The sequence below is a fragment of the Blennius ocellaris genome (genome assembly GCF_963422515.1).
Source record: "Blennius ocellaris genome assembly, chromosome: 5".
In the NCBI taxonomy this organism is placed as follows: domain Eukaryota; kingdom Metazoa; phylum Chordata; class Actinopteri; order Blenniiformes; family Blenniidae; genus Blennius; species Blennius ocellaris.
The window spans coordinates 997,844-1,023,821 of NC_137654.1; the positions used below are offsets into that span (position 1 = coordinate 997,844).

Below are 25,978 nucleotides of genomic sequence, written 5' to 3' on the forward strand. Positions count from 1 at the left end.
GAAAAAAGAACAGCATTCACAACCAATGAAAGAGAACTGAAATGTCAGCATTTATACCCGATTACTTTTAACATATTGAGTTGAACAACGTCGGAGGGTCTGAGCAGGCTGATCAGAGAATGATCAGACACAGGGAGGGGAGGGGAGGGGAGAGGAGAGGCCGGACTGGTCTGCTTGTGAGTGCTGAGGCAAACAAAAAATAACTATCTTAAAAAGAGTGAACATCCTGTACTGAGTGGACAAATCAGTGTGGATGGACAAGTTTAAACTGTTAACACACACAGGGTATTGTGGTGTAATGATCACCGTCCACCCACCCAGCGGGAAGCCTATCCCCACTGCAGAAAAAAATCCTAGAAGAAACACTGACTCATCTATACTAACACTTGAATACAAATCTGATTAACACAAACTTCTCTCATTCATCAGCAGAAGTGTTGCAAGTATCTGAGCTGTGTGGCAGTATGGTTGGTGAACATTTGTTGTTTTACAAATACAGTGATAATAAGAGAGGCTTTCTGTTATATTCAATTCAGTGCAATTCAACCAACTTGATTCATTTTGAGAGATATAAGGAAACACATTAAGGATACAATCACCAACCACAGTGAATTTGATTTTGGTGAAGAGGCGTACAAAGAAATCCACAAACAAGCCCACCTGAAGGAGAAGGGCAGAGTGACGTTTCAGCAGAAACACATAAACAAGTAGGAAGGTTTTTCTTTTTAAATCAAGGACATCTATAAAGAACTTACCAGACCAACAGTGACCCCGATAGCAAACACCATCATCCATCGCACGGCCTCGTACTTTTTAGCTTTCTATTAGCAACAAACAGAGACAAACATTCCAATTACAATACCTAATAGATGATCATCATGTTTTATTTGGGGTTTTTTGATAAGATAAAAATAAAAAAACAATAACAGATAAAACATACAATGATCCCAAACATGAATGAATTGATAATAAACCAGGGTAATGTCAGAAACTGTGGTGAAGAATCTGGTGAAACAGACAGAGAGAGTCAGATTTTAAAGTATTCTGGGAACTTTATGGCTCAGTTCAGTCTAAATGACGATGAAACAATCAAAGCATTAAAGTTATTGAAGACTTCAAAAATGTTATTTAATTTGCTTTCCACTTTTTTTACTGAATGTACAGTGGTGTGAAAAATGTATTTGCCCTCTTCCTGATTTCTTGTTTTTTTGCACGTTTTCCACACTTAAATGGTTCAGATCATCAAACAAATTCAAACATTAGTCAAAGATAACACAAGTAAACACGAAAATGCAGTTTTTAAATGAAGGGTTTAATTTGTCTCCCAAAGCAGCGGTCCCCAACACTTTTTGCGCCACGGACTGGTTTAATGTCAGGCAATGTTTTCACAGATTGGCCTTACAGAGGACATATAGGCCTGTCACGATATTCAATAAATCAATTAATTGCACGATAATTTAAAATGAGCTCGATAATTTTGCCAGGCTCGATAATTTTCCATTTACCAAAGATACTGGATAATGAATGAACTTCGCTGTATCTGTCTTGACTGACACCTCTCGGTTCCTTAGCGTAATGAGGAGTGAACCCTCCGGTCTGTCACTCTTGTAGGGGAGGCAGGGCACCTGGCACACCGCGAGTGCAGCATGAGAGCCCCGTGAGGAGCAGAGCAGTGATAGTCGGACAGTTGGTCATTACCTATAAAAAATACCCTTGGTCCGGTTAATATAAAACCGGTTTCATGTCCGAATCTTTCATTTAGTTCACGGAGTAATGAGTCAGGAAATCCATTCCACAGCTTGTAGCCAGCGAGGAGGCTACGGAAGTTGCATTGCAGCTATCCAACTTTTCATGACAACATGTCTCTGTTTGGACATATTTTCTGCTCAAAGCACCACGAAGCATCAACATGGATGTTTGCAAAGCCTTGTCCAGCCAGGCGGCGCTCTGCCACCAGACGTCAGCTTTTTAAAACGCCAGCTTGCCGAGGAGAACGGCACTGACTTCAAAACAGTGAACAGCAGCTCCTCCACGCTGTAGCAGGCGAATCACACCTCCGTGAAGCTGCGTCCTCCTCCACGTTAAACTCCCTGAAAATAGTCCCAATCATTCGTAATGCGATAGTGCTGGAAAATGTGCCATTTGTTCTGCTTTGCTAAATAATTTACCCAGGAACTAATTAAGTTATTCTGAGCTTTGAAAGATATAACAGTTTATTTTTTTTCTTATCAGCAGCAAGGTCTATTTTATATATTGGTTTTGGTTGTGTGTTGTTTTCATTTAAGTGCACTTTTTGTTTACAAAGGTCTTAACTGGATTGACAGTTTTGACTGTTAAATATCTTAATGTCGGAGCCTAATGTTTAATATACAGTGCTCAAAAAAATAAATGGCACACTTAAACAGCACAATGCAACTCCAAGTCAATCACACTTCTGTGAAATCAAACTGTCCACTTAGGATGCAACACTGATTGACAATCAGTTTCACATGCTGTTGTGCAAATGGAATAGACAACAGGTGGAAATTATAGGCAATTAGCAAGACCCCCCCAATAAAGAAGTGGTTCTGCAGGTGGTGACGACAGACCACTTCTCAGTTCCTCTGCTTTCTGGCTGATGTTTTGGTCACTTTTGGATGCTGGCGGTGCTTCACTCTAGTGGTAGCATGAGACGGAGTCTACAACCCATACAAGTGGCTCAAGAAGTGCAGCTCACACAGGATGGCACATCAATGCGAGCTGTGGCAAGGTTTGCTGTGTCTGTCAGCGTCGTGTCCAGAGCATGGCGGCGCTGCCAGGAGACAGGCCAGTACATCAGGAGACGTGGAGGAGGCCTCAGGAGGGCAACAACCCAGCAGCAGGACCGCTACCTCCACCTTTGTGCAAGGAGGAACAGGAGGAGCACTGGCAGAGCCCTGCAAAATGACCTCCAGCAGGCCACAAAACCCACAGGTGGGGGTTGTGCTTACAGCCCAACACCGTGCAGGACGTTTGGCATTTGCCAGAGAACACCAAGATTGGCAAATTCGCCACATTCATCCTGTGTTCTTCACAGATGAAAGCAGGTTCACACTAAGTACATGTGACAGGCGTGACAGAGTCTGGAGCTGCCGTGGAGAACGTTCTGCTGCAGCAACTTCCTCCAGCACCGTGGAGAACGTTCTGCTGCAGCAACTTCCTCCAGCATGACCGCTTTGGCAGTGGGTCAGTAATGGTGTGGGGTGGCATTTCTCTGGGGGGCTGCACAGCCCTCCATGTGCTGCCATTAGGTACCGAGATGAGATCCTCAGACCCCTTGTGAGACCATATGCTGGTGCAGTTGGCCCTGGGGTCCTCCTAATGCAAGACAATGCTAGACCTCATATGGCTGGAGTGTGTCAGCAGTTCATGCAAGATGAAAGCATTGATGCTATGGACCGGCCCCCCCGGTCCCCAGACCTGAATCCAATTGAACACATCTGGGACATCAGGACTCGCTCCACCCACCAACGCCACGTTGCACCACAGACTGTCCAGGAGTTGGTAGATGCTTTAGTCCAGGTCTGGGAGGAGATCCCTCAGGAGACCATCCGCCACCTCATCAGTAGTATGCCCAGGCATTGTAGGGAGGTCCTACAGGCACGTGGAGGCCACACACACTACTGAGCCTCATTTTGACTTGTTTTAAGGACATTACATCAAAGTTGGGTCAGCCTGTAGTGTTTTTCCACTTTAATTTTGAGTGTGACTCCAAATCCAGACCTCCATGGGTTAATAAACTAGATTTCCATTAATAATTTTTGTGTGATTTTGTTGTCAGCACAATCAATTATGTAAAGAACAAAGTATTTAATAGGAATATTTCATTCATTCAGATCTAGGATGTGTTATTTTAGTGTTCCCTTTATTTTTTTGAGCAGTGTATATTGAAGTGCAATTTTATTTACAGAGACTTTATACTTTATTTATTGTTTCAGTTATGTGTGGATTGTATTCAAGTGCATTTTTTGTTAAAAGAGACAGTCCACTTTATTTGTTGTTTCTGGCTGTTTTGATTATGTATTTGGGATATTTACAATGTCTTTTTTCATAATACAATTCAAATTTTAAATATTATTAAGAAATACAACTTTATTTATCTTTAAAAATGTGTACATGCATTATTATACCATTATTATTATATTAGTGGAAAAATGCAATCAAAATGGCAATATTAGCATTTATCGCAATAATTTCTGGGACAATTTATCATCCAACAAAATGTGTTATCGTGACAGGCCGAGGGACATATCGTGCAAAATTCACATTCTAATGGTTTTCCTACAGTAACATGCATCCCCATACCTGGAAATGTCACTCCACAAGTGAAGAAAGTGTGTCATCTCGTTCTCTGGCTTGTTTAATCGTTTGTAAAGTGTGTGCTCCAACGAGTGAATTGGAAAGCAAACCCTTGGTGTCATCATCACAGTTTTTAGTCAAACCCAATCCAAATAGACCCTCCCTTTGACCCGCCCACAAGCAGCACGCTCCGCATGCGCTACGTTTTTTCACCTCGTGACAGCTGCAGGTGTTCAGCTATAGTGGAAGCAAGATATGAGCAAAACAGGAGATATGCACCATTATTAATTGTATCAACGAGCAGAGGAGTCGATTTTTACTGCCTTCATCTGAGCCTGTGAAGATCCAGTGGATTCATTTTATTTTTAATGGGAATCTACCAACAAGACTTCACAAAGTTTTATATGTCGCTCCCAGCACTTCACGGAGGAGTGTTTTCATAACATCGGCCAGAGCAGAGTGGATTTCCTGCAAAACCTCTAAGAAAGCAAATGTGGGAAGTGTCAGTTAAATATTCTGATTTATATGCTTTTATATTACTTTTTGAAGTACCACGCTGGTTAGTTTGCAACAGCTGAGGCCATGTTTTTTTTTTTTTTTGTTTGTTTGGTTTTTTTGGGGGGGGGGTTGTTTATTGTGAGGTATTGTTTATATATGGAAAGTTGTGCTGATAGAGACTGTAGATCAAATGAAGGCTTTGCAGAGTCTGAGGTCTGTGTATGGGCTTCATAATAATCTTTTTATTTATTTCTATGATTAAAAGAGGGCTCAGGATATTCTCCTGTCTGCTCCCAATTAAGATCATGAGTAGACGATAATTAAATGATCCAATCTTGGTGTAGCATGCACATAGTTAGATAAGTGCATAGTAATTCAGGCTGGTCTGAATAGTCATTTATTAGCTGTTAAAACAGCACGTTTCTTTGTAAACAAAATATTCAGTGCAGCTGATTAACATATTCAGACACATATGTTTTACTAACCATTCTGAAACATCCTGCTGCAGCAGCAGAGTCACAACTTCTTCAGGAGTTTCTCCTTCTGGGGCAGATTCTGGTTCATATTGGTTTAGTTAATCAGAATCAGAATTCCTTTATTGTCACTGTCCACTGAAGCGCTACAAAATTACATTTTGTCATTGAAGTTGAATGGGGTTTCTCCATAACTTAGCGACAGATAGAATGTAAACAATAGCACATGGTATAAGAAGAGGAAGCACTTCCTCCTCTTCCCAAAATGGGCATGTGGGGCAGCGCCAGTCCAGCTCCCTGAATCCCAGCAGGTTCTGAATGTAGCTTGAATGATCGAATATTCAACTGGCTGACAATCAAGGACAAGCTGGATTTGGCAAGAGATGCCAGTGGGGAAATCGAAGATGGCGGTGTTGCAGGCACCACCATACTTGTTTCTCGGTCACCGCCATCTGGAAATGGTGCAGGGTGGAAGCATGGCCGGAAATGACGCACACAGAAGTGACGTAAACAGACGCGACACACAGGAAGTGATGCGGTGGATTGAACATACAGGAAGTTACGTTTACGGAAGTAAATTTTGCTGTGTTAAGGGACATATAGGCTAACATTGACCCTTATCGGTATTTTTTTTCCATACTGTATTAACACTGATAACACTGCGCATACTGGTGTTTTGTCCACGCATATCACCAAATGAGCAGCATAGTTGTAAAGATGGCAATATTGGTACTGCGAGACAGTAGCCAGATCACACTTCACAACATCAATAAACAGTCTGTCCACATATCTCTGCTGCTACATTTCTCTGTCCAGACAACTCACAGTTGTGAACAGCTTCATTTATCACTCCTGCTCACTGCAGTTTCATAGTTGTGTTTATGTCCAGAATTACTGCATTTTGTCACATGGGTGAAAAACCATGGTTGGACAGTAGGACATGTTTGGTAGGTGTAATTATCAGTATTAATGAGAGTAAGAGTAGTCATATGATTATGTTAGGAGAAATGCAAGTAAGATCAGCTCGAACTTTATGTTGCTCTTTTTATCCTTGTTCCATGTGTTGGTTGATTTACACCTGTACAGGTATTTGTTTTATCATACTACATTACATTGTATACAACCTGACTGGGATTGCTGTGAAGGACAGTGATGGACACTAGGTGGTGAGAAACATCCCCTGCCCCAAACCGATAACAGAATACAACAAGCACATGGGTGGAGTTGATTTGTCAGACCAGCTGCTGCAGTACTAATCAGCTCGTTGCAAAACTGCCCGGTGGTACAAGACTGTTTTGCTCCACTTCCTCAACATTGCAACAACGAATGCTTACATTCTTCATCGAGAGCTGTGCAGTGCGAAGGAGGTGCAGCCAATGTCCCACAAAAACTTCATGATGGAGCTGGTCTGTCAGCTTGGCGACACAGATGCAGCAGGTGTCCCCCAGACCAGGAGAGCTGACCACATTCCTGCCTCCATCATCCCTGCCTCCATCATCCCTGCCTCCATCATCCCTGCCTCCATCATTCCAGCCTCCACCATTCCTGCCTCCATCATCCCTGCCTCCATCATTCCTGCCTCCATCATTCCAGCCTCCATCATCCCTGCCTCCATCATCCCTGCCTCCATCATTCCTGCCTCCATCATTCCAGCCTCCACCATTCCTGCCTCCATCATCCCTGCCTCCATCATCCCTGCCTCCATCATCCCTGCCTCCATCATCCCTGCCTCCATCATTCCAGCCTCCACCATTCCTGCCTCCATCATCCCTGCCTCCATCATTCCTGCCTCCATCATTCCAGCCTCCATCATCCCTGCCTCCATCATTCCAGCCTCCATCATTCCAGCCTCCATCATCCCTGCCTCCATCATTCCAGCCTCCACCATTCCTGCCTCCATCATCCCTGCCTCCATCATTCCTGCCTCCATCATTCCAGCCTCCATCATCCCTGCCTCCATCATTCCAGCCTCCATCATTCCAGCCTCCATCATCCCTGCCTCCATCATTCCAGCCTCCATCATTCCAGCCTCCACCGCAACAGCCAAAGGCAGGCTAAAAAAATTAAACATTGCCTGCAGGAACACAACAAAAGGAAAGACACTCCATGGAAATGCCTTGTGTGATGTGTCCCTCTGTGTTGTGTTGGACAGAAACTGTTCTTTTGAGTAGCACAAATAATTTGTCTCCACCTGACATTATATGTGACCTTTTGTAAATAGTTTTACAAAAACGCCTGAGGCATTGCTTCTATTTCACTGTAAATATTTGTATATAACTATTTTTTCAGTCCTGTTTTGATAATTTTTTGAAAAATATAGTTTAGATTTACTTCACAAGTAAACCAAATGATTCGTTGAGCATGTCTGTGAATTTTCTAGTGAATAAATCTAAGTTTTTATCACCCAAAATTGTAGTTTTATGGTGTTTTTAGATCCACTGTGTTAATAAAGTATGCCAAACTGAAGACAATACTTCAGAGGTGCATTTATGAGGTTGTCATGAACAAAGTGACACCAAAGGCAAGGTTTATGGATTTTATATTTGAGATATAAAGGAAAAATCAATTGTTGTGAAAAACGGCACAAAATACTTCCGGCCCAGCAGGGTTAAGTAGGAGAGTGGTCTGACAAGAGTATGCTGTTATAGCTACGTTCTATCACAGAGGAGAACATAGAGCTGGAATTCAGGAAATAATCTATACGTGAGTATGACTTAAATCGAGGAGTATAACAGAAGAATTCTAGTTTATTTGAGCTCAATCTCCTCCAGGGGTCACACAAATTCTAATTTTTTATATACTGCAACAGCTTCTTCCTACTTTGTATATGAGAGAAGTCCACCTCAGTTGACTGGTCCAATTTAGGGTCTAAAGGCAATGGAAATCCCCTGCTATGAGAGCCTTCTCTGGGAGAGAAGAAATTAATAAAAATAAAAGTTCAAAGAAATTGGGGTCGTCATTGTTTGGGGCATATATGTTAATCATGTTTATCTTTTCATTTATCAATGTACCCTGGACAATTAGGTACCTACTCCCTATATCACAGATGATATTTTCCACTTTAAAGGGTACCAATTTATGAATCAATATCATGATATTGATTCATAGGAGGCTGAAATGATTTGCCCAGAGAAAGGAGACGACAGACTTTCTTCACTTCTGGAGTGTCATTCTCAGGTATGGGGATGCATATTATGGTAGGAAAACAATCAGAAAGGGAATTTTGCATGATATGTCAACTTTAACAAAAGTCGTTTCAATAAAAATTTGTCAGAAACTCCATTGTTTCCTCTACATTCATTTTGGCGTGGCAGGCCACCATTCCTAAATCCTTGCCACTGCTGCTTCAAAGTTACCTTTTTTTGAATTGATGCTTATACACACCGCTGCATGTCTCCACCTTCACAGCAGAGCCCTGTACTAGGTCCGGTTCTCATGAGCTTGTACTCCCATGGAGGCCCTCAGTGGAACAGACTAAACACAGGCATTATTTTGGCTGCTCAAACCCAGTTTAAGTAGCAGCAGCTCCATTTCGGTGCACTGTTTTAGGCAGTGAAGCTCCAACCATTATTTGGACAGTCGTTTTTCTAAAAAGACAGCTGAAAAAATAGCGCACAGCTTGCTCAAAGGCGTTCTAACATTTTAAATGGCTTTGAGCAAGCTGTGCGCTCCTCACTGCCCACAAGTGCTGGAAACTGCGCGCTGCCGTATAGTGGTACTGGTGTTGTGGTATCGGTAGCAATTTTATGAGTACGAGTACGAATACTCATGACTTCTATCAGACTGATACCGATATCAGTATCGGTGCATTCCTAAAATAAATGATTGAACCTCTTCCTTTGGTTATGTATGTTGTATATTAGATTTAATGCCATTATAGTGTCAGCCAAATGGTTTGAATATCTTTTTAATTGAAAACAGTTTTTAATAATTTCTGTGCAAATGTTTTAAAATGTTTTTTGGGGGGTAAATGTATTTGACGTTCAACAGAGAAATAGAAATACTGACATTGAATAATATATTTATATATGGTAGCAAATAAATAATACAAAGATTCTGTACATTTAATAATGTCTAAATTGGCTGCAATGTGTATCCTCATTGACTCTCTCATATCCACTGTACATGTTGTTTTTATGCAAAGTGCAAAAAAACATGTTTTCCCGAGATATGCTGTAATCTTCTATGTATTATTAAGGTGTTAGATGTAGTAAATATATATCAAAATGTTTAAAGCCACTTCAATAGTGTAATATCTTATTACAGAATGATAAGTGTTGCGTGTGCGATTTTGTGTTGTGTGTCTTACTTTGCTGTCCATCGCTTCCAAAACCTCCAAATATGGTTCGCTGATGCAGCGATCATAATCCAAACTCTGTTCAAGCATAAACACATCCCATGTCACCATGAACACAACCACACATCACTCGCTTTCTTCTCAAACAGTTCCTCACCTCATAGTCTTTTCTGGGTAAAATGTCATCTTCCTCGTCTCTGATTTCCCCGAGGATTGTCTGGATTAAGAAACAAAATACACCTCTGTCAGTTAAGAAAGGCACAGAGATCAATCTCATGAAGTCATTACTGAAGCTCAGACATTTTGAAAGTTAATTCTCCAGTCAGTGTTTCAGTCTTCAGTAGAATTGAAAGGATCAAATATGACTTCAGCCAAAAAGCCGAGCATGCAATGAGACAAAAATGGAAATGTTGAAGATGGATAAAATAACAAGACGATGAAAATTAATTTTTCTGTGGAGGGAGCACAACTTGGACACAGACAGGACTTCTTCACCAAATACAAACCAGACCAAGTGTTTGTGCTATGATACATTTGACAAGGGTGATTGGAGAATCACATGATCTTGGTTCAAATCTTACTTTTTACTGAATCAAAGTGTGGAAAAAACAACCCTCAACCTTTAAGGTTGCTAAGTGTCACTATTTGACTAAAATTGTAGCTGATATTGTTTTAATGGATTTTATGAACAATAATTAATAAATGGTGTTATTTTATTACAGTTCTCTTTCAGCATGTAATGTATCACCTTTCTAGTTAATAGATTTCAACAGCCAAAATAAAAACCAAATTAAGGAAAGAAAAGCTGCAGTAAACTAGAAAACTGACCCAAGAGGGCACACGGTAATGTGTTGTCAGTGTTTTCTGGTTTACGTGGTTTGGAAGGTTTTCTCTCTGGACCGGGTTGAACTTTCTGACGGACCTGTTTTGGAACGCAAGATTTATGGTTGACACTCCGGATCAAGTGTAATTTTTAGGGGAAAATCTAAAATTATTCTCTCCTGCACAATATAAGACAAACTCTCTCCGTGATGCAGGGTCAGCGTGAGGAGGAATGAGAGGGTCTGGTGCTGGTGGTGCATGGAGGTAAGATGATGATGAAGATGAGGGTAGAGCAGGTCTGCCGCTTTCACCACTCCACCTTTCTGTGAACCTAGAAAACTCTCTGTGACCACCATAACCGCCCTCGGTCTGTGTGTCCTCACCAGCTCCTCTGGTGTCCGGCTCTCTCCTTCTCTGCAGCAACACTGACAACAAAAACAGTTCCCACAGCACGCCATCTTCGCTCCTGTCTCGCTGCCTTCAAGAACCAACGAAAACAAGGATGGGTGGTTTCTGTTTGGAGGACTATCGCCTATAAAATATAACAAAAATGTACACAGCCTGCAAAAGTTGAAATAAAAGTCTCAAGAATAGAAATATGGCATAAAAGTCTGTCTAAAACGTGTTCTGGCATCGGAAATACGTTGGACAAACTAATTAACTACTGCACTTAAACACAACACCCTTACTGTCACGTGACGGCTGAACTGCCGAAATATGTTTTAGTCTGCTCAAAACTGCGCAACATTTACGCATAAAACAGAATTATCATGATGCATGATGATGCTTTTTGCGCATCTTTTTTCTCAAATTGAGCAATATTTAAAGTTAGACTTGCAGACAGACGGAACTCCGTTAAGTCATCATTTTAAAGCCATATGGGTGTGATTAAAAAAAATAGTAATTTTCTTGTATTCAAACAATTAGATTCTCATTGAATAGTAGATTTTTGACATTTTCTGACACATAACAGCAAATGTGAAAAATATTTATTTTCGAAATATGTTATTTGCAGTTATTATCGCTGAGTTAATATCACACACGCACACAGACACGCAGAGAAGTCGTCATTGAAGAATCCAAAATGTCCGACAATATGTCCGCTTCCGGACGACCGCCGCCATCTTGTTTTGCCATTTTGATACGAATCAACACCACAGCGCCACTGTTGGTGGGAGTCAGTACCTACATGGAATATGGCTGCTTCCTGCGAATAGTGGCCCCCGTCAGCAAAGCAAAAGAGGAAGACCCAGTGGGACCCCGCCACACATGAAGCAAAGTAGTGATGAGAAACCCGACTCCTCGAACGGACTCACGAGTTTTTGAGTCGTTCATCCAAGTGAATCGGTTGTCTGAGTCATTTGAGTCATTTGATTCAGTTGCGCATGCGCACTATTTCCACCCGCTCCAGGACCTGGAGGCTGAACTGCGACATGAACCAGGGGGAGAATCATGTATTCATAGTAAAATGCTGAAACACTTCTGAGGAAAATAAACAATAAGTACACATTAGTTTTTAGTGATCCTGGTCTCCTTATTCTAGATTATGTGTGTTGTTTTTGAGGTTTAGTTGAATCAGAAAATAAATTAGATAAATTATTAAACTGAATAAATACCTGGCATCCAGAATGGCAGATATACAGTATATATTAATGTATACATATGTTTTTATGGTTTTTTTCTTCCAACATTCTGATTTTCTTTTTTTACTAGTATCAATAAATAATGTGACGTTCATAGGGCAGAACTAATTATAGGGGACAATATTAAATGTAACACAATGCACGCTACAGTGGTATTTTAACATTGTTTATTGTGTATTTAGCCATGTATTATTCATGTATTTATCGCTACAAGCTTTGTGAAACAAACAATGTATTTTTTTTTTCTCCGCCGTCACTCGGAGATTTTCAGGTGAGGGAGGGGGGGAGGACTCACCGCTCACCGCTCATGAGGTGAACGACACGGCAGAAGTGCTACTGACCGATTCAGTGAACGACTCTTTCGAGTTTCGAGGTGACTCGGTCATGTGAGCTGAACGACTGAACGGAGGTGAGTCGGTCATGTGAGCTGAACGATTGAAGGGAGGTGAGTCGGTCATGTGAGCTGAACGACTGAACGGAGGTGAGTCGGTCATGTGAGCTGAACGACTGAACGGAGGTGAGTCGGTCATGTGAGCTGAACGACTGAACGGAGGTGAGTCGGTCATGTGAGCTGAACGATTGAAGGGAGGGGAGTCGGTCATTCGTGCTGAACTACACCGACAAGCTGACTCCAGTGTGCTGAAACTGCCGCATGTGAATGTCAGGAGCCGGAAGCTGCTGTGCTCAGCGGCCCAGCTACAAGGAGGCTATAGCAAGAATGACTCAGTGAACGAGTTAATGAACGTGAAAACTCGTGAGTAACTGTTCAGTAAAGTGACTCGCGGGTTTTGAACGATTCGTTCAAATTTGATCCTCACTAAAGCGGAGAGCAGACACCAAAGTAGAGGTAGTCAGGTCCAGTTTGGCACAAGAAATCACTGGCTCCACCTCACCTTGGTGAAAAATGCAAACGGATTCCACGATGCTGCATGCACGCTGACCAACAAATACATCTGCATCATGTGTTGCTGTGTGCTGCTGTGCCCTGGATGCTTTGCAAACGTTCCATGCAAACTAGGTGTGATGAACATAGAGGTGTTCAGTGATGCAGAGTAAATCTCAGTTCTTGTTACCAAAAACAACATGCAATGCCAGTCCTGCATCCTAATAGAGCTGTGGAGACTCACAATGTTCTGTAAATCTCAGTTTAACTGCAGGGCCCCGTCATCTTTCTGGTTTATTTCACTATTTGTTGTTTTATTGTGTGTTTTGGTGCTTTTGTGTTCATTTTGTTTCTCTTTCTGGTTGTTTTGTTTGTCCTAGTGGTTGATTTTAAACCCTTATGTCTGATTTATGTTTCTTCTTGGTCTTGTTTAATCACTTTGTGGATATCTATTGTCTTTTTCAGATTGTCCTTTTGTCGTTTTGTTGGTGGACACAAATTTTCTCTCTTTTTTTTTTTGCTCTATAATAGATGCTAAATGTGTCATTGTCTTGTTTATGTCACTTTGTGCTAATTTAATGTTTGTCATTTTTGCTGTGGTTCACATCTCAATCGGTTTTTGTTTTTCTTGGAAGGGGGGGGGGGGGGGGTGTAAGGGTTGCAGCTCTGTGTTACAGGTCCGATCTGTGGACTCTGTAAAACAGTAGAAATGACTGAGTCATGCAGCGTTGAACATCCGTTTTCACGTAGCTCCACAGGCAGACTTTTAATATGTGAACAATAAATGATCAATAAATCAAACAATACTCTCGCATTTTGTTGCAACGATGACGACTTTCAAATCCATACACAATCTCTGCATTTGAATAGCATATTCACAAAGATATTTCACATTGACATTTCACCATAACCAAATGGGTAAATCACTGTAACTGATTACATAAACACAACACAAGAGGGCATGTCTGGGAGCCAACGATAGAGATTGAACTAGTACACCGCCATTTTGCTCAAGCTGAACGTGGGAAAGACTTGTACAACAAACTCATATATATTCATCACACACGATCGCCACTAATACACTCCAAACATTCATTCACCTTCTTCTTAACATACATATATACAGTTCATGTGTTTTAAACACTCTACAAACCTGTAAAACAGTAGACATGACTGAGTCATGCAGCGTTGAACTTCCGTTTTCACGTAGCTCCACAGGGAGACTGAAGAAGCCTAGCGAGAGTTTGTTCCTCAGAAGTCCGTGACCGCAGCTGGATGAGTCACTGTTATGCCACACTGCCTCCTACTGTCTAATTTAAATAACTACAGTCACCCCCAAACTGATACAGAATGGACACTCACAAGTCCCCAAATGAAAATGTGACAAACACACTTTGTGTGCTTCACACCTGCATTAGCTTTTCTTGCTACTTTGTAATTCATTTGCTTCACTTTGAAGTTGTTTTGTTTTTTTCTTTGCAGCTTGTTCATCCAACCTGGTGTCTGGAAATCTCTCACTTTTATGAAGAGCCTGCAGCTCGTGGATTTAGTCTGTTTTGTTGTTGCTCTCTGGCTCTCTCTTTTCTTCTCTTTTTATAATCTAACCGAACAGCAGAAAGTCTCCTCTTCTGGGTCTGATTTTTCCTGTTAAACGGGAACCTCTACTTGATTATGTGCCATTGTTGGAGTAAAACAGCCTTGAAATTACCGCGTATTAATAACATTCTAATCGAATTAGATTGAAGACAGTGGTACTTCTGCAGCTCGACCACTAGAGGGCCCCCTCTTCTCTCTGTATACAAACTCAACTATATCCGTCTGAAGATTGCCCACCGATTTCTCCGTGTTGTTTTTAATTAAAAGGGTATTACTCGGAGGAGTGTGCAGTATGTATTTCTACCACTGCAGTACACACTTCTCCATTGTTAACAGGGACTCAGTGTTATTGCTTCTCCATTGACCTGGGTGACAGATAACAGCGATAGAATTATAAATGGAGAAGCTGGAACTAGAGACAATTAGCTCAGCTTGTTGTGGCTTCAGGAAGCACAAAAGATGAACATTCCTTCACAGCAGAAACACATGAAGTTAACACTTTTATTTCTGTTCAAATATGCCCAGCAGGGAAGGGAAACACAAACATAATCAAAAAGACACGTAAAACAGCTGCAGAAATAAAGAAAAACGGCTGCAGGACAGGACAAAGCGACACAGTGACATGATAACACAAACAGAAAATAACTGTTTAGAGAAATAACAACTGAAAAGAGGGAGGGAGAGCGAGTGAGTTAGACATTCCTGGACAAAAGCAAAATAGGGCTAATCCTATTTCATCCCTTCATATTCATTTATGCTGGTGTCAGATTTAAGCTACCAAGCACCAAGATTCTCATCTCAGGCTTTTCTGCATAATGCTGCTGGCATGCTCCTTCACAAGGATCTTTTTTTTTCTTCTTCACTGATGTGCAATTGGTTTCTGGTGGCAGATACTTCAGGAAATATATCCCAAACTGGGTTTGAGCACTAGCTGAAAGAAAAGGCTGCTTATTGGCAAGATTGACAAGATGCAGTGAACACACATCAAAACAGCGAAAGTAGTTAAAAAAAAAAAAAAACTGTAGATTGAGGCATGTCTATCGTGCTATTTGAATAATTTTTTTGTTTCACCACCATGTCATAAGTATGTTATTGCTTTATCAACTGCGATTTTCAAGAATCTGAAACATTTCAGAGTCAGAATTTATTGAATAAACCAACCAAATTTAAACTAGGTTTAAGGCAATATAACAAATACTTTAATTGTACTCAATCATAAGAGTTTAGTAGCTCAGAGTAGAACGTAGAAAGGATTCTTCTACTCAAGTTTTTTTTTTGAAGAAATTCGACTTTTGATAAGACTGAATGCTGCATAGATCATACCAGGAGACAACTGGAAGTTTACACAATCAAATATACAAAATAAAAAGTGTAAGGCTGAATTGAGATACTTCGATAGCAGCAAACACATATGGCCAGAGAAGTTTTCTCAAAACTCATTAAAAACCTGGGAAGATCATTAGTTTTATGGGCACATAATATAAAGCAGGAATATTCCATTGAAAGAAAAAACTTTATGACAAAGCAAAGTGAAAAAGAAATTCTGCATAATATTTCTAAATCTATGCATATGACTTCAGCCTCTCTGTGAACTTTTCAGAACAAACATTTTAATGTATGTTTGTTCTATTTATGTCTGAAAAGGGCTAATAGAATTGTTAAAACAGTAGAAAAACAGCTAAAACCACAAGAAATGGGGAAAAACCCCAAAGCAAAACTCTGCTAATAGAACTTTGTGACGAGGAGTTCTAAATGAAAAAAAAGTATAAAGATGGGTTTAAGAGCACAAAAAACTACTTCAAACGTGGCCAAAAGGGTTAAAACAGCTGATATGTTAAAATTGTCTACAAATTGCTGAAAAAGATTAAAACAATATCTCCTTTGGTCATAAAGGTTGCAGAGCCCTGGGGTACATTGTGCTTTGAGAAACAAAGAAATGTACTCGAGTAGCATAACACATGTGTTACTTCCATTTGGGCCAAGAATTAAAATGATGGGACACACCCAAACACACTAATGCAGTTTGCACCCTGATGATGAGGTGGGATCTCCAGGCACAATATAATTATTCACTTTGAGAAGGTCGCTTGCTTTTTCGGAAGAAGTCGACTTGATCTTTTTTTGTGCTTCTGTTAAGCAACTCTAACCCTTTCTCGTTTCCACTTCTTCTTGTATGTGTAATTTGTGTAATTCGGCAGTTGTGTCATCGTCAGTTCTTTTGTAGAACAAAATCTTTCTTGTGGTGCCCACTTCATGTAACTTCATTTATTCTCATTGTCTCTCTGTTGCCCAATTTCAGGAGTCACCTTTTTATATATATATATATATATATATTTTTTTTTTTTTTAATTGTTACATTTTACACATACAAATAGGGATTTTGACCCGTGCATGAAAAATGTGAAAACTGTCAAAAAATGGACATCCAAAAAAGCTTGGCGCTCATCATGCTATGGTCCAACACATCGCCACGGCAACTTCCTCTGCACATTTTAACCAAGGATGGCTCGACTACAACGAGATCCCACTGATACCATTATAGGGCTTTTCCACCAGAAAGAACCAGGTTCTAGTTCAGGGCCGGGTCTTAAATGAGCACCGCCAACAAACTGATTCTCTTTCCTCCGTTAACGGAGCCAAGCGAGAGCCACGTCATTGCGTCACTCCAAAATGTGACACGTCACTGATTTCACCGATCAGCGCTGACGGCACTCATAGAAGAACGAGGAGACGGACTGTATTCATCTGTTTGGTCCAGGTCGCTCCATCTAGTCTGGCCTGAACCTTGGATTCAGACCTAAGAGAAACAAAACAGTCTCCTCATCGCTCTGTTGGTGCTCTTTCACGCCGTCTCTGTCCAGAGCCTCGGAGTGGCCAGAGAGAAAGACATTTAAATAATGTATGAATGAGCTCTCGGCTTATTTTTCAACATTTGGGCATTACATAGTGAATTTCTGCTTCTTTCACTTTATTTCTGGATGTGTCTGAATCAAAAGCTTCAACATCAAGAGGAATGGAGGTGTAGAATGATAGATCGCAGCTCTTCAGCCGTTTATAATGGAAACCTACGGAAACACACACTGATTAAAATTCTCTTTCACATGAAGCCATTAAAAGGCTCATTTTATGGTTAAAAACTCCAAGCTTTCATTTACAGTGATATGTAGTTTGTTTTTTAGTTATTGATGAACCAAAAGTATTGCTTCATTATACATATCTGTGGGTTACAAAATAATATTGGAGTGTCTCGTAGCGGAGCGCAACACAGCCTCACACTGCATTGTGCAGCGGCTGCTTCGCCTCAGCCTGCAGTCAGAACGCCAAACAAGACATGGAGATGAAGTTAGTCACAATGATGTTACGATGAAAGGCGTGAATACAATGGAAAACTACTTCCAAGTTCTATATCTCACACAGCTGAGAGCGCAGTGGAGGAGCTCTGCACCTCGAGAGCCGCGGCAAAGCGAGCAAGGATTAAATTATCTTGTTCCCTCGAATTATTAAATTCAGGGAATGGCTTATTACATCGTTCCCACTGTTACCTTTCTGGCTTCCCGCTCCAAACCGTAGTTGGGAGCGCGCCAATATTCCTCGGCTCGTAGTGGTAACCTTCGTCCAGTGGTCCGGGTCAACACGCTGAAGAACCAGTGAGCGAGGCGGCGACTCAATAGACGAACTCAGCTTTTATTCCCGTCTCAACACGGTATAATATTATAACCAAACTAACAAGTATTGTGTTTCTCTCTCCTGGCACAACCACGCTGCTCTCTGTTTACCTCCTGCAGACCACCCACAATACACCGCGCTCACACGTCACATCACAATAGGCTCTTCCCACCTTGGCCACCAGGGGGGGGGATTGCAACACTACCCCCACTCTGGAGGATGATTAAAACATTAACATTCCTCCAGCATCATGGTACAGTACACAAGAAGGATATGCACATCACCCACAGTTTCCAAAGTCTTTGACGTCTTTTAGCGAAAAGTGAAAATAAGGGGGCGGCAACCATAAAACATCAATTTAGGCATATTGCACATTCCCCCCCCACCAGTACACATAAACACACATCTCAACGCAACACTTACACCATCAAACTATGCAGTCCCAAACAGGTCCATTCTGTGACACACGAATTAATTCTTTCACCCCCTGCTCTCTAGCATAGTTAGCAGTAACATGTCCGGATGCTATAACAAAACTACAAGGCCATTATCATGAAACTACGCATTCAACCATACAATGCCAAGATACATTAGTAATAATACAACTCTGGAACTCTTCTGTTTACAAAAGGCAGGAACTTTTTTTTTTTTTTTTTTTTTTTACAATGCAGGAACTCTTTTGGTTTTCACAATGCAGGAACTCTTTTTTTTTTCTCTGAGGGCAGCGATCCGCCTGCACCCAACCTCAGGCACGTGTACTCAGTGATCAATCCAGTCACCAAACCTGACAGGGGCTCTGCGGACCCTCCGGGGTCGACGCAAAGGAGTAGAGTTCAAAACTGGATGAGCAGCTTGGATTCCTGTCTGGTCCAGTGAAAACTCAGCAGGCTGGCCAGAAAACGGCCCACTACTTGGTGAAGTTGTCGACGATGGTGATGAGGAAAAGAGACCTTGGATGGCTTCCACTGTGGGGTCCTCCGTCTCTGGGGCTGTGTCCCAAATGTCGAGGGAACTGATGTCCATGTTTGAAGAGCCGAGGCCTGGCACCGGGGTTGGGGCCTCTACCAGTGCCTGCATTTCAACCTCCTTAAAGACCCAGCCATTGTCCAACGCTGTCCTGGAGTGATAAGCTTTAAGCTTATCATGATGAACGACTTTCATCTTTGTTCTCGGACCTCGTTTAATCCGGTAAACCAAATCGTCCAGTACACCCACGACGAAGTACGGCCCCTCATAGGAAGGCAGGAACTTGCGCACTTTATTTTTCACTCTTTTTGTGCCCTTGACCAGGAACCACACGGCATCCCCAACCTGATACTGGGCTCTGCAAACATTTTTATCATACTGGCGTTTAGCGCGTTCAATAGATTTTCCAAGCGCCATACGCGCCAACTGATGAGATATTGCCAGTCGTTCCCTAAGCAGCACAACATAAGATGGAGGAGTAGGAGCATTGTCTCCGCCAGGCGGCAACCCGGTAACCAGATCCACCGGCTCTGTGACTTCCCGTCCGAACAGCATCATATTAGGCGTCAGTCCCGTGGAGCTGTGTTTGGTGGCACGGTAAGCCATGAGCGCATATGGAGTCATAATGTCCCAGTCCCAGTGACATCGTTCTGCAGTGGTGGCTATGATCTTCTGTAAGGTGGCGTTGAAGCGTTCCACTTGGCCGTCTGACTGTGGACGAAATGGCGTGGTACGTGTCTTATCGATTCCCAGCAACTCACACATTCCTTGGAACACAGCTGACTCGAATTTAGTTCCCTGGTCGCTGTGAAGGCACCGTGGCGCCCCGTAACGACACACCCACTCGGCAACAATCTTTTCAGCTACTGTTATTGCTTTTTCATCGGGGACAGGGTAAGCCTCCACCCATTTGCTAAAATAGTCCTGTACCACTATAATATAGCGGTTGCGACGTTCGGTTTCGTTTAACGGTCCCATTAAATCGACTGCGATCCGTTCAAAGGGGGCACCAACTCGCACGGTGCCCATGGCAGCTTGAGGTGTTTTCTTCGGGCGGGCTTTTTCAGCACAGCTGGTGCAAGTACGGCACCACAGCGTTACATCGTCCCTCATGTTGTACCAGTAGTACCTCGCTTTCAGACGTGCAAGGGTTCTTTCTCCTCCAAAGTGGCCACCGACTGGACCATCATGCAGTTGCTCTGTAACTGAAGCACGATGCATTTGAGGCAGCAGGATCTGGGGATAGAACACCTTCCCATCTGTGCAATAAAACTTCCTGAGCAAAACTCCATCTTTCAGGTACAACCTCTTCCACTGTGACCGGTAGGCTTTTGTGGCAGGGCTGTACGGTGCTACATCAGCCCAGGGTGGCCTGCAACCGCCCTCATCCATCCACTTCTTCACTGGTGCTCTATCCTGATCCGCTTCTTGGGCACTGATTAATTGCTCCTGGGTCCAGCCGCCAAACAAGTTAGTTTGGGCCGGCTCACTCACCCTGTAGATACTTGGACAAGACAGATAATCAGCTTTGTCATTACTACATGTGTCCACTACCCCCACTGGAGAAAACTTAGGCTCGACAACGCTTTCATCGGGCACTACTACCCCCACTAGAGGTTGCTCTACAGGACCCTTTCCGACATACTCTCCAACCTGATTTCCAGCCATGTTACACTGGATCCCTTTATCCTGAAACTGGTTACTGAGGTTAGGCTCCGGCATTTTACAGGTGCAGAGCGTTGGACAGGGCCTCCTGGAAAGCGCGTCGGCGTTCTGATGGTGTCCCCCTGGACGATGAATCACTTGAAAACCGCACTCTGCCAGTTTCTCGAGCCAACGAGCGAACTGGCCCTGGGGCTCCCGCAACCGAGTCAACCAGCGCAGGCTGCTGTGGTAGGTCCTTATGACGAATGATTTCCCTAGCAGGTACTGTCGGAACTGAGAAGTGAACTCAACGGCTGCCAGCAGTTCTCGTTGGGTGGTGCAGTAGTTTTGCTCCGTGGTTGACATCCTTCTGCTCCCATAAGCCAACACCCTCTCCTCACCTTCCTGTACTTGGGAGAGGACTGCTCCGATACCATAATCACTGGCATCCGTGTCAAGAAGCAACTCACCACTGTCGAGCGGATAACCCAGCACGGGAGCTGACGTCAACCGATCTTTCAGTTGTTCGAACGCCCGCTGGCATTCATTTGTCCAGTTAAAACGTGCATACTTCTTGGTGAGTTCGTGCAGTGGCTTAGCAACTGCGGCGAAATCTCTAACAAAACGTCGATAGTACGAAGCCAGGCCGACGAATTGCCGTACTTCGGAGACGTTCCGCAGTGTGGGCCACTCTGTCACTTGTTGGATCTTCCGGGGGTCAGTGGCGACACCTTCGGCGGACACGACATGCCCCAGGTAGGAAACTCGCTCTCGGAACAGGCAACAGATGTTGGAAGGTTTAAGTTTCAAATTGGCCGAGCGTAGCCTGTTAAATACCTGACTGAGCCGCTCCACCATTTCAGTGCCATCTCGCCCCAGGACAATGATGTCATCAAGGTACACCAGACAGGTTTCCCACTGTAGCCCAGCCAGGACGCGGTCCATGAGCCTCTGGAATGTGGCTGGCGCATTGCACAGTCCAAAAGGCATCACATTCCATTCGAACAGGCCCTCGCGGGTACAGAAAGAAGCTGCTTTTCGGGCTCTCGGCGTCATCTCCACCTGCCAGTACCCGGATGTTAAATCCAGCGTGCTGAAATACCTGGAAGCAGACAGTGTATCCAAGGTGTCCTGGATGCGGGGCAGTGGATAAGCATCCTTTATTGTTCTTTCATTTAAGGGCCTGTAGTCGACACATAGCCGTGATGTCTGGTCTTTCTTCCTCACCATAACAATTGGTGCAGCCCAGCTGCTGTTACTGGGTTGGGCCACACAAGCGTCCAGGCTCTGCTGCAGCTGTTGGTCTGCTGCAGCCTGCTTGTCTCTAGCCATCCTGCGTGGTTGTTGTTTCACAGGCGGGCCAGGGGTTGTGAGGATGTCGTGCTGCACGAGGCCAGTGCGGCCCAGGGGCCTCATTTATAAAACTGTGCGTAGGATTGACGTCAAAATTGGCGTACGCACGAAACACAGAAAGTGCGTACGCACAAAAATATCCTGATTTATAAAACAGTGCGCACGCATGTCCTACGCCGATTTCCCTTTGTAAATCACAATCCACTCTAAATGTGGCGCACCTGTGTGCGGGTCAGACCACGCCCATATTGGCCTATAAATATTCAAAGAAACGCCTCTCATGAATATTGATTCACGACTGACAGCATGCCGAAAGCAGAAAGGAAAGCCAAGAAGCGCAATTTTTCACCCAGTGTGAGGTGGAAGTTCTGGTCGGGGAGGTAGAGAAGAGGAAGGCGATATTATTTGGTGGACACAGTGTTGGGGTCACCAACGCCAAAAAGGCTGTAGAGTGGCAGCATGTGGCGGATGGTGTCAATGCTGTGGCCTCAGAAGGTCGGAGTGTGGCTGACGTGAAGAAGAAGTGGTCCGACATCAAAGTAGACACAAAAAAGCGCCTGGCGTCACACAGGCAGAGCGTCTGTGCCCCGGGCGGGGGAACGGGCCATCCGGAGCTCACCCCGCTGGAGGAAAAACTGGCGGGGATCATCGGGGAATCCCTCCTGAGTGGAGTGGTGACGGAGGTGGAGGGGGACACCGATGCCGGCCCACAAGCAGAAGACCAAGGTATGCAATTTGTATTCCCATATTTGAAATGAGTGTAAACCAAGGTTGTGTTCACATTTATGTACAGAAACGATTGAGACTCCGTTCACAAAACAAGTGACTTTATTCAACATTTCTTGTAGTTGCTGCGGGTCCAGGCGAGGTCAGTGACGCCGCAGCTGAGCCGTGTGCGCCCAGCGTCTCCACTGCACCTCGTGCATCCAGCCCTCCAGCAGCCGTGTCCTCACAGATGCAGTCCTGCAGACGCAGAGAGACACCGTCGCGGCAACACATGAAGTGGCTAGAGAACTGCGGGACATAAAACATGTCCTGTCCGAGCTCAACACCACCATCAAAGAGTTTATCAATAAATGATTGTTTGGAATTTGTTTCCATACCTGTTTTTTCATAAACGACGAATCACATCCAAACGCTGGCGCACGGCAGCAGCGTTTGGCTCAAATGCCTGGGGATATGGGTCTGAGTCGGGGCCAAGACGATCAGCGTCGGGGGACAAGGCCACAGTATTCAGTTCTGCCACGTTATGCAGCACAGCACACGCTCTGACAATACGGCAGACCTTCTCGGGCTTGTAGGCTAGCATTCCTCCTGTGCTGTCGAGACACCGCCACCTTCCCTTCAGGAGCCCGATGGTGCGCTCCACAATACTGCGCGCCTGGCGGTGGCGCAGATTATAGGTCCTCTCCTCTGCGCCTTGTGGGTTAGGAAAAGGGGTGAGCAGCCATCGCTTGAGGGGGTATCCACTGTCGCCTGCAAGGTTGGTGAACGAGTTAAACACTAGTACAAAATTGCAAGTCTCAGGATTTCCACATTAATTATCCGTACCTAGAAGCCACCCATCACGTACAGCGCCGGCCTCCAGTCTGCGCCCAACACTGCTGTGTCTCAGTATGAATGAATCATGGGTTGACCCGGGCCACCGAGCCACTACATTTGTAAGCAACATGTCCGCGTCACATACGAGTTGGACATTGAGGGAATGAAAATGCTTACGATTAATGAAAGCAAATTCATTCTCACTCGGTGCTCGTATAGCAACATGAGTGCAGTCAATTGCACCGATTACATTTGGGAAACCGGACATTGCTGCAAATTGCACTTTTTTATTTGCCTGTTCACCCACCGTATAAGGAAAGTTTATGTACTGATGAGACAACCCAATTATACCTCCTAGCACGTCTGGCATAACACGGCTAAAGGTTGGCTGGGATATCCCTGACCTGTCAGCCAATTCCCTCTGGAATGTGCCCGTTGCCAGAAACCCGAGTGTTGTGAGCACTTGAAGCGGGACTGGCACGGCGTGGTTTCTGCGGGTGCTCCTCTCTAAGGCTGGGCCCAATGCTGAACATAGATCCAAGAGGACAGCTCGTGGGAGTCGGAAACGGCTCATCAGCCACTCATCACTGTTGGCTAGTGGATCTTGCTGGTCTCGGAAGTTCCGTTCCCTCCGTATCCTTCCGTTTGCCACATCTTCTAATAGTGCCAAAGCAGCCATTGTGCGCCATGACGCATTGTGAATACCTGTCTTTATATACCCATCTGTTAGGTGGTATCTGCTACACGTGTGACAATTACCCCGATTGATAAACAGTTCTTCAGACTAACAATAAAAGATAATTATAGTCTTTATTTGTATGGCAACAAAACACAGTTACAAAGTGTTTTATGCGTTATGCATTGAAAATGGAGATGAAACGAAATGGGCTATATAGGATATTACACGGCATTCATATCAGTGTAAACATAATTTGCCCTACTGTTGTCTTACTATCTTATTGTCTTATGTTTCCCGTGCGCACTCCAAGGAGTATGTTTGTTTATTCATTGTAGAAATGTAATTTTTTACTATCCATTTCTTGCAAATAAACTGTCCATATATGAGAGGTCATATAACTATTTATTTTACACGATCAGTTTGACACAGTTTCTCCCGTTTCTTTCTTCTGCCATCGGTGGCGCAGTTTCTCCTTACCCCAGTTATGTGCGTACGCATGGGTCAGAGTTGGCGTGGTGGACCGCACATTTTCCCGTCAAGTTCTCTTTATATAAATCCCACGGTTTGCATAGAGAGTGGCGTATGCATTCTTTTGTGCGTACGCAACGTTTATAAATGAGGCCCCAGGTCAGTAGGCCCAGTGGAGAAGACCTCGCCGTATGTACGTAGCAGGCGGGCCAACATTTCATGGTCATCCTGGTGCAGATTAGCACAGCTCTCGTTATACAGCACCTGCAGATGGTTGGGTACAGAAACAGAAACAGAGTCAATAGGTTCAGGGCCCAATTGGGCCATTGGTGGTTGGGACTCCACTTTTTCCAATACCGTAGCTGGCTGCAGGATCCCTGCGACGGCGCCCCTCTTCAAAGTAACAGGTAAAGTACCAGGGTTGAAGACTCTGATGGGGATGCTTGTGGACCGCTGCGCCTGTACGATGATGTGAGCCACCAGGACATGGTGCCTTTCAATGAAACCTCTGGTCGGTGTCAGCATGAGGTCTCTGTCAGCAGCACGGCGAAGGCGGGCGGTGCCTGGAACTACATATTCACATCCCGACTCCAACACAGTAGTGCGGGCCACCCTAACGATGTGCACCTGAGGCTGACCACTTGGGTTAAACCGAGGTATCTTTTCTCCGAGGAGTGTGATTTCATGCCGACCATAGTCCAGATGGGCGTTTGTCTGCCGTAAGAAAGGATGCCCCAGGATGACCTCTGTGCTTGCTGCTGTGTCTGCCATGATGAAGTTCACAGTTGGAGTTCGGCTCCCTACTTGGACTGGTAGACGAACTTCCCCCAGTACCGCCAAACCACCAGGCCCAAGGCCCTGCAGGACCTGTGCAACAGATGGTTCAACCGGGGGTCTGAACTCTGTGGGAATGGCGTTAAAAAGATGGAGGGGTAATACATTCCTTCGAGCACCGGAGTCAAGCAGGGCACACATTTCCTGTCCAAATACTGATATTTTAACATTCATATCATCCTCTTGGTTCATCGTACAGGTGACTACAGTACCCGCATCAGTGGCCGGATGTTTATTTACGGTCCGAGCTTGCTGCCTGGGACGGCGGGGAAAAGGGCAGTTTCTCTGCATATGCCC

The 25,978-nt window shown here is 43.9% G+C and overlaps 1 protein-coding gene across 1 annotated transcript in view; it reads right to left on the bottom strand.

The window, feature by feature from the left end:
- Positions 1–10,865, bottom strand: part of clcn6 (chloride channel 6) — a gene marked incomplete at its 5' end in the record, with an annotated part of 99,449 nt that extends 88,584 nt beyond the window's left edge. The window contains 5 exons of the mRNA XM_080495964.1: positions 594–660; positions 756–821; positions 9,598–9,663; positions 9,743–9,802; positions 10,791–10,865. Of these exons, the coding sequence (XP_080352090.1) occupies positions 594–660; positions 756–821; positions 9,598–9,663; positions 9,743–9,802; positions 10,791–10,865 (334 nt within the window). The remainder of the gene's footprint in view (positions 1–593; positions 661–755; positions 822–9,597; positions 9,664–9,742; positions 9,803–10,790) is intronic.
- Positions 10,866–25,978: the final 15,113 nt, after the last annotated feature.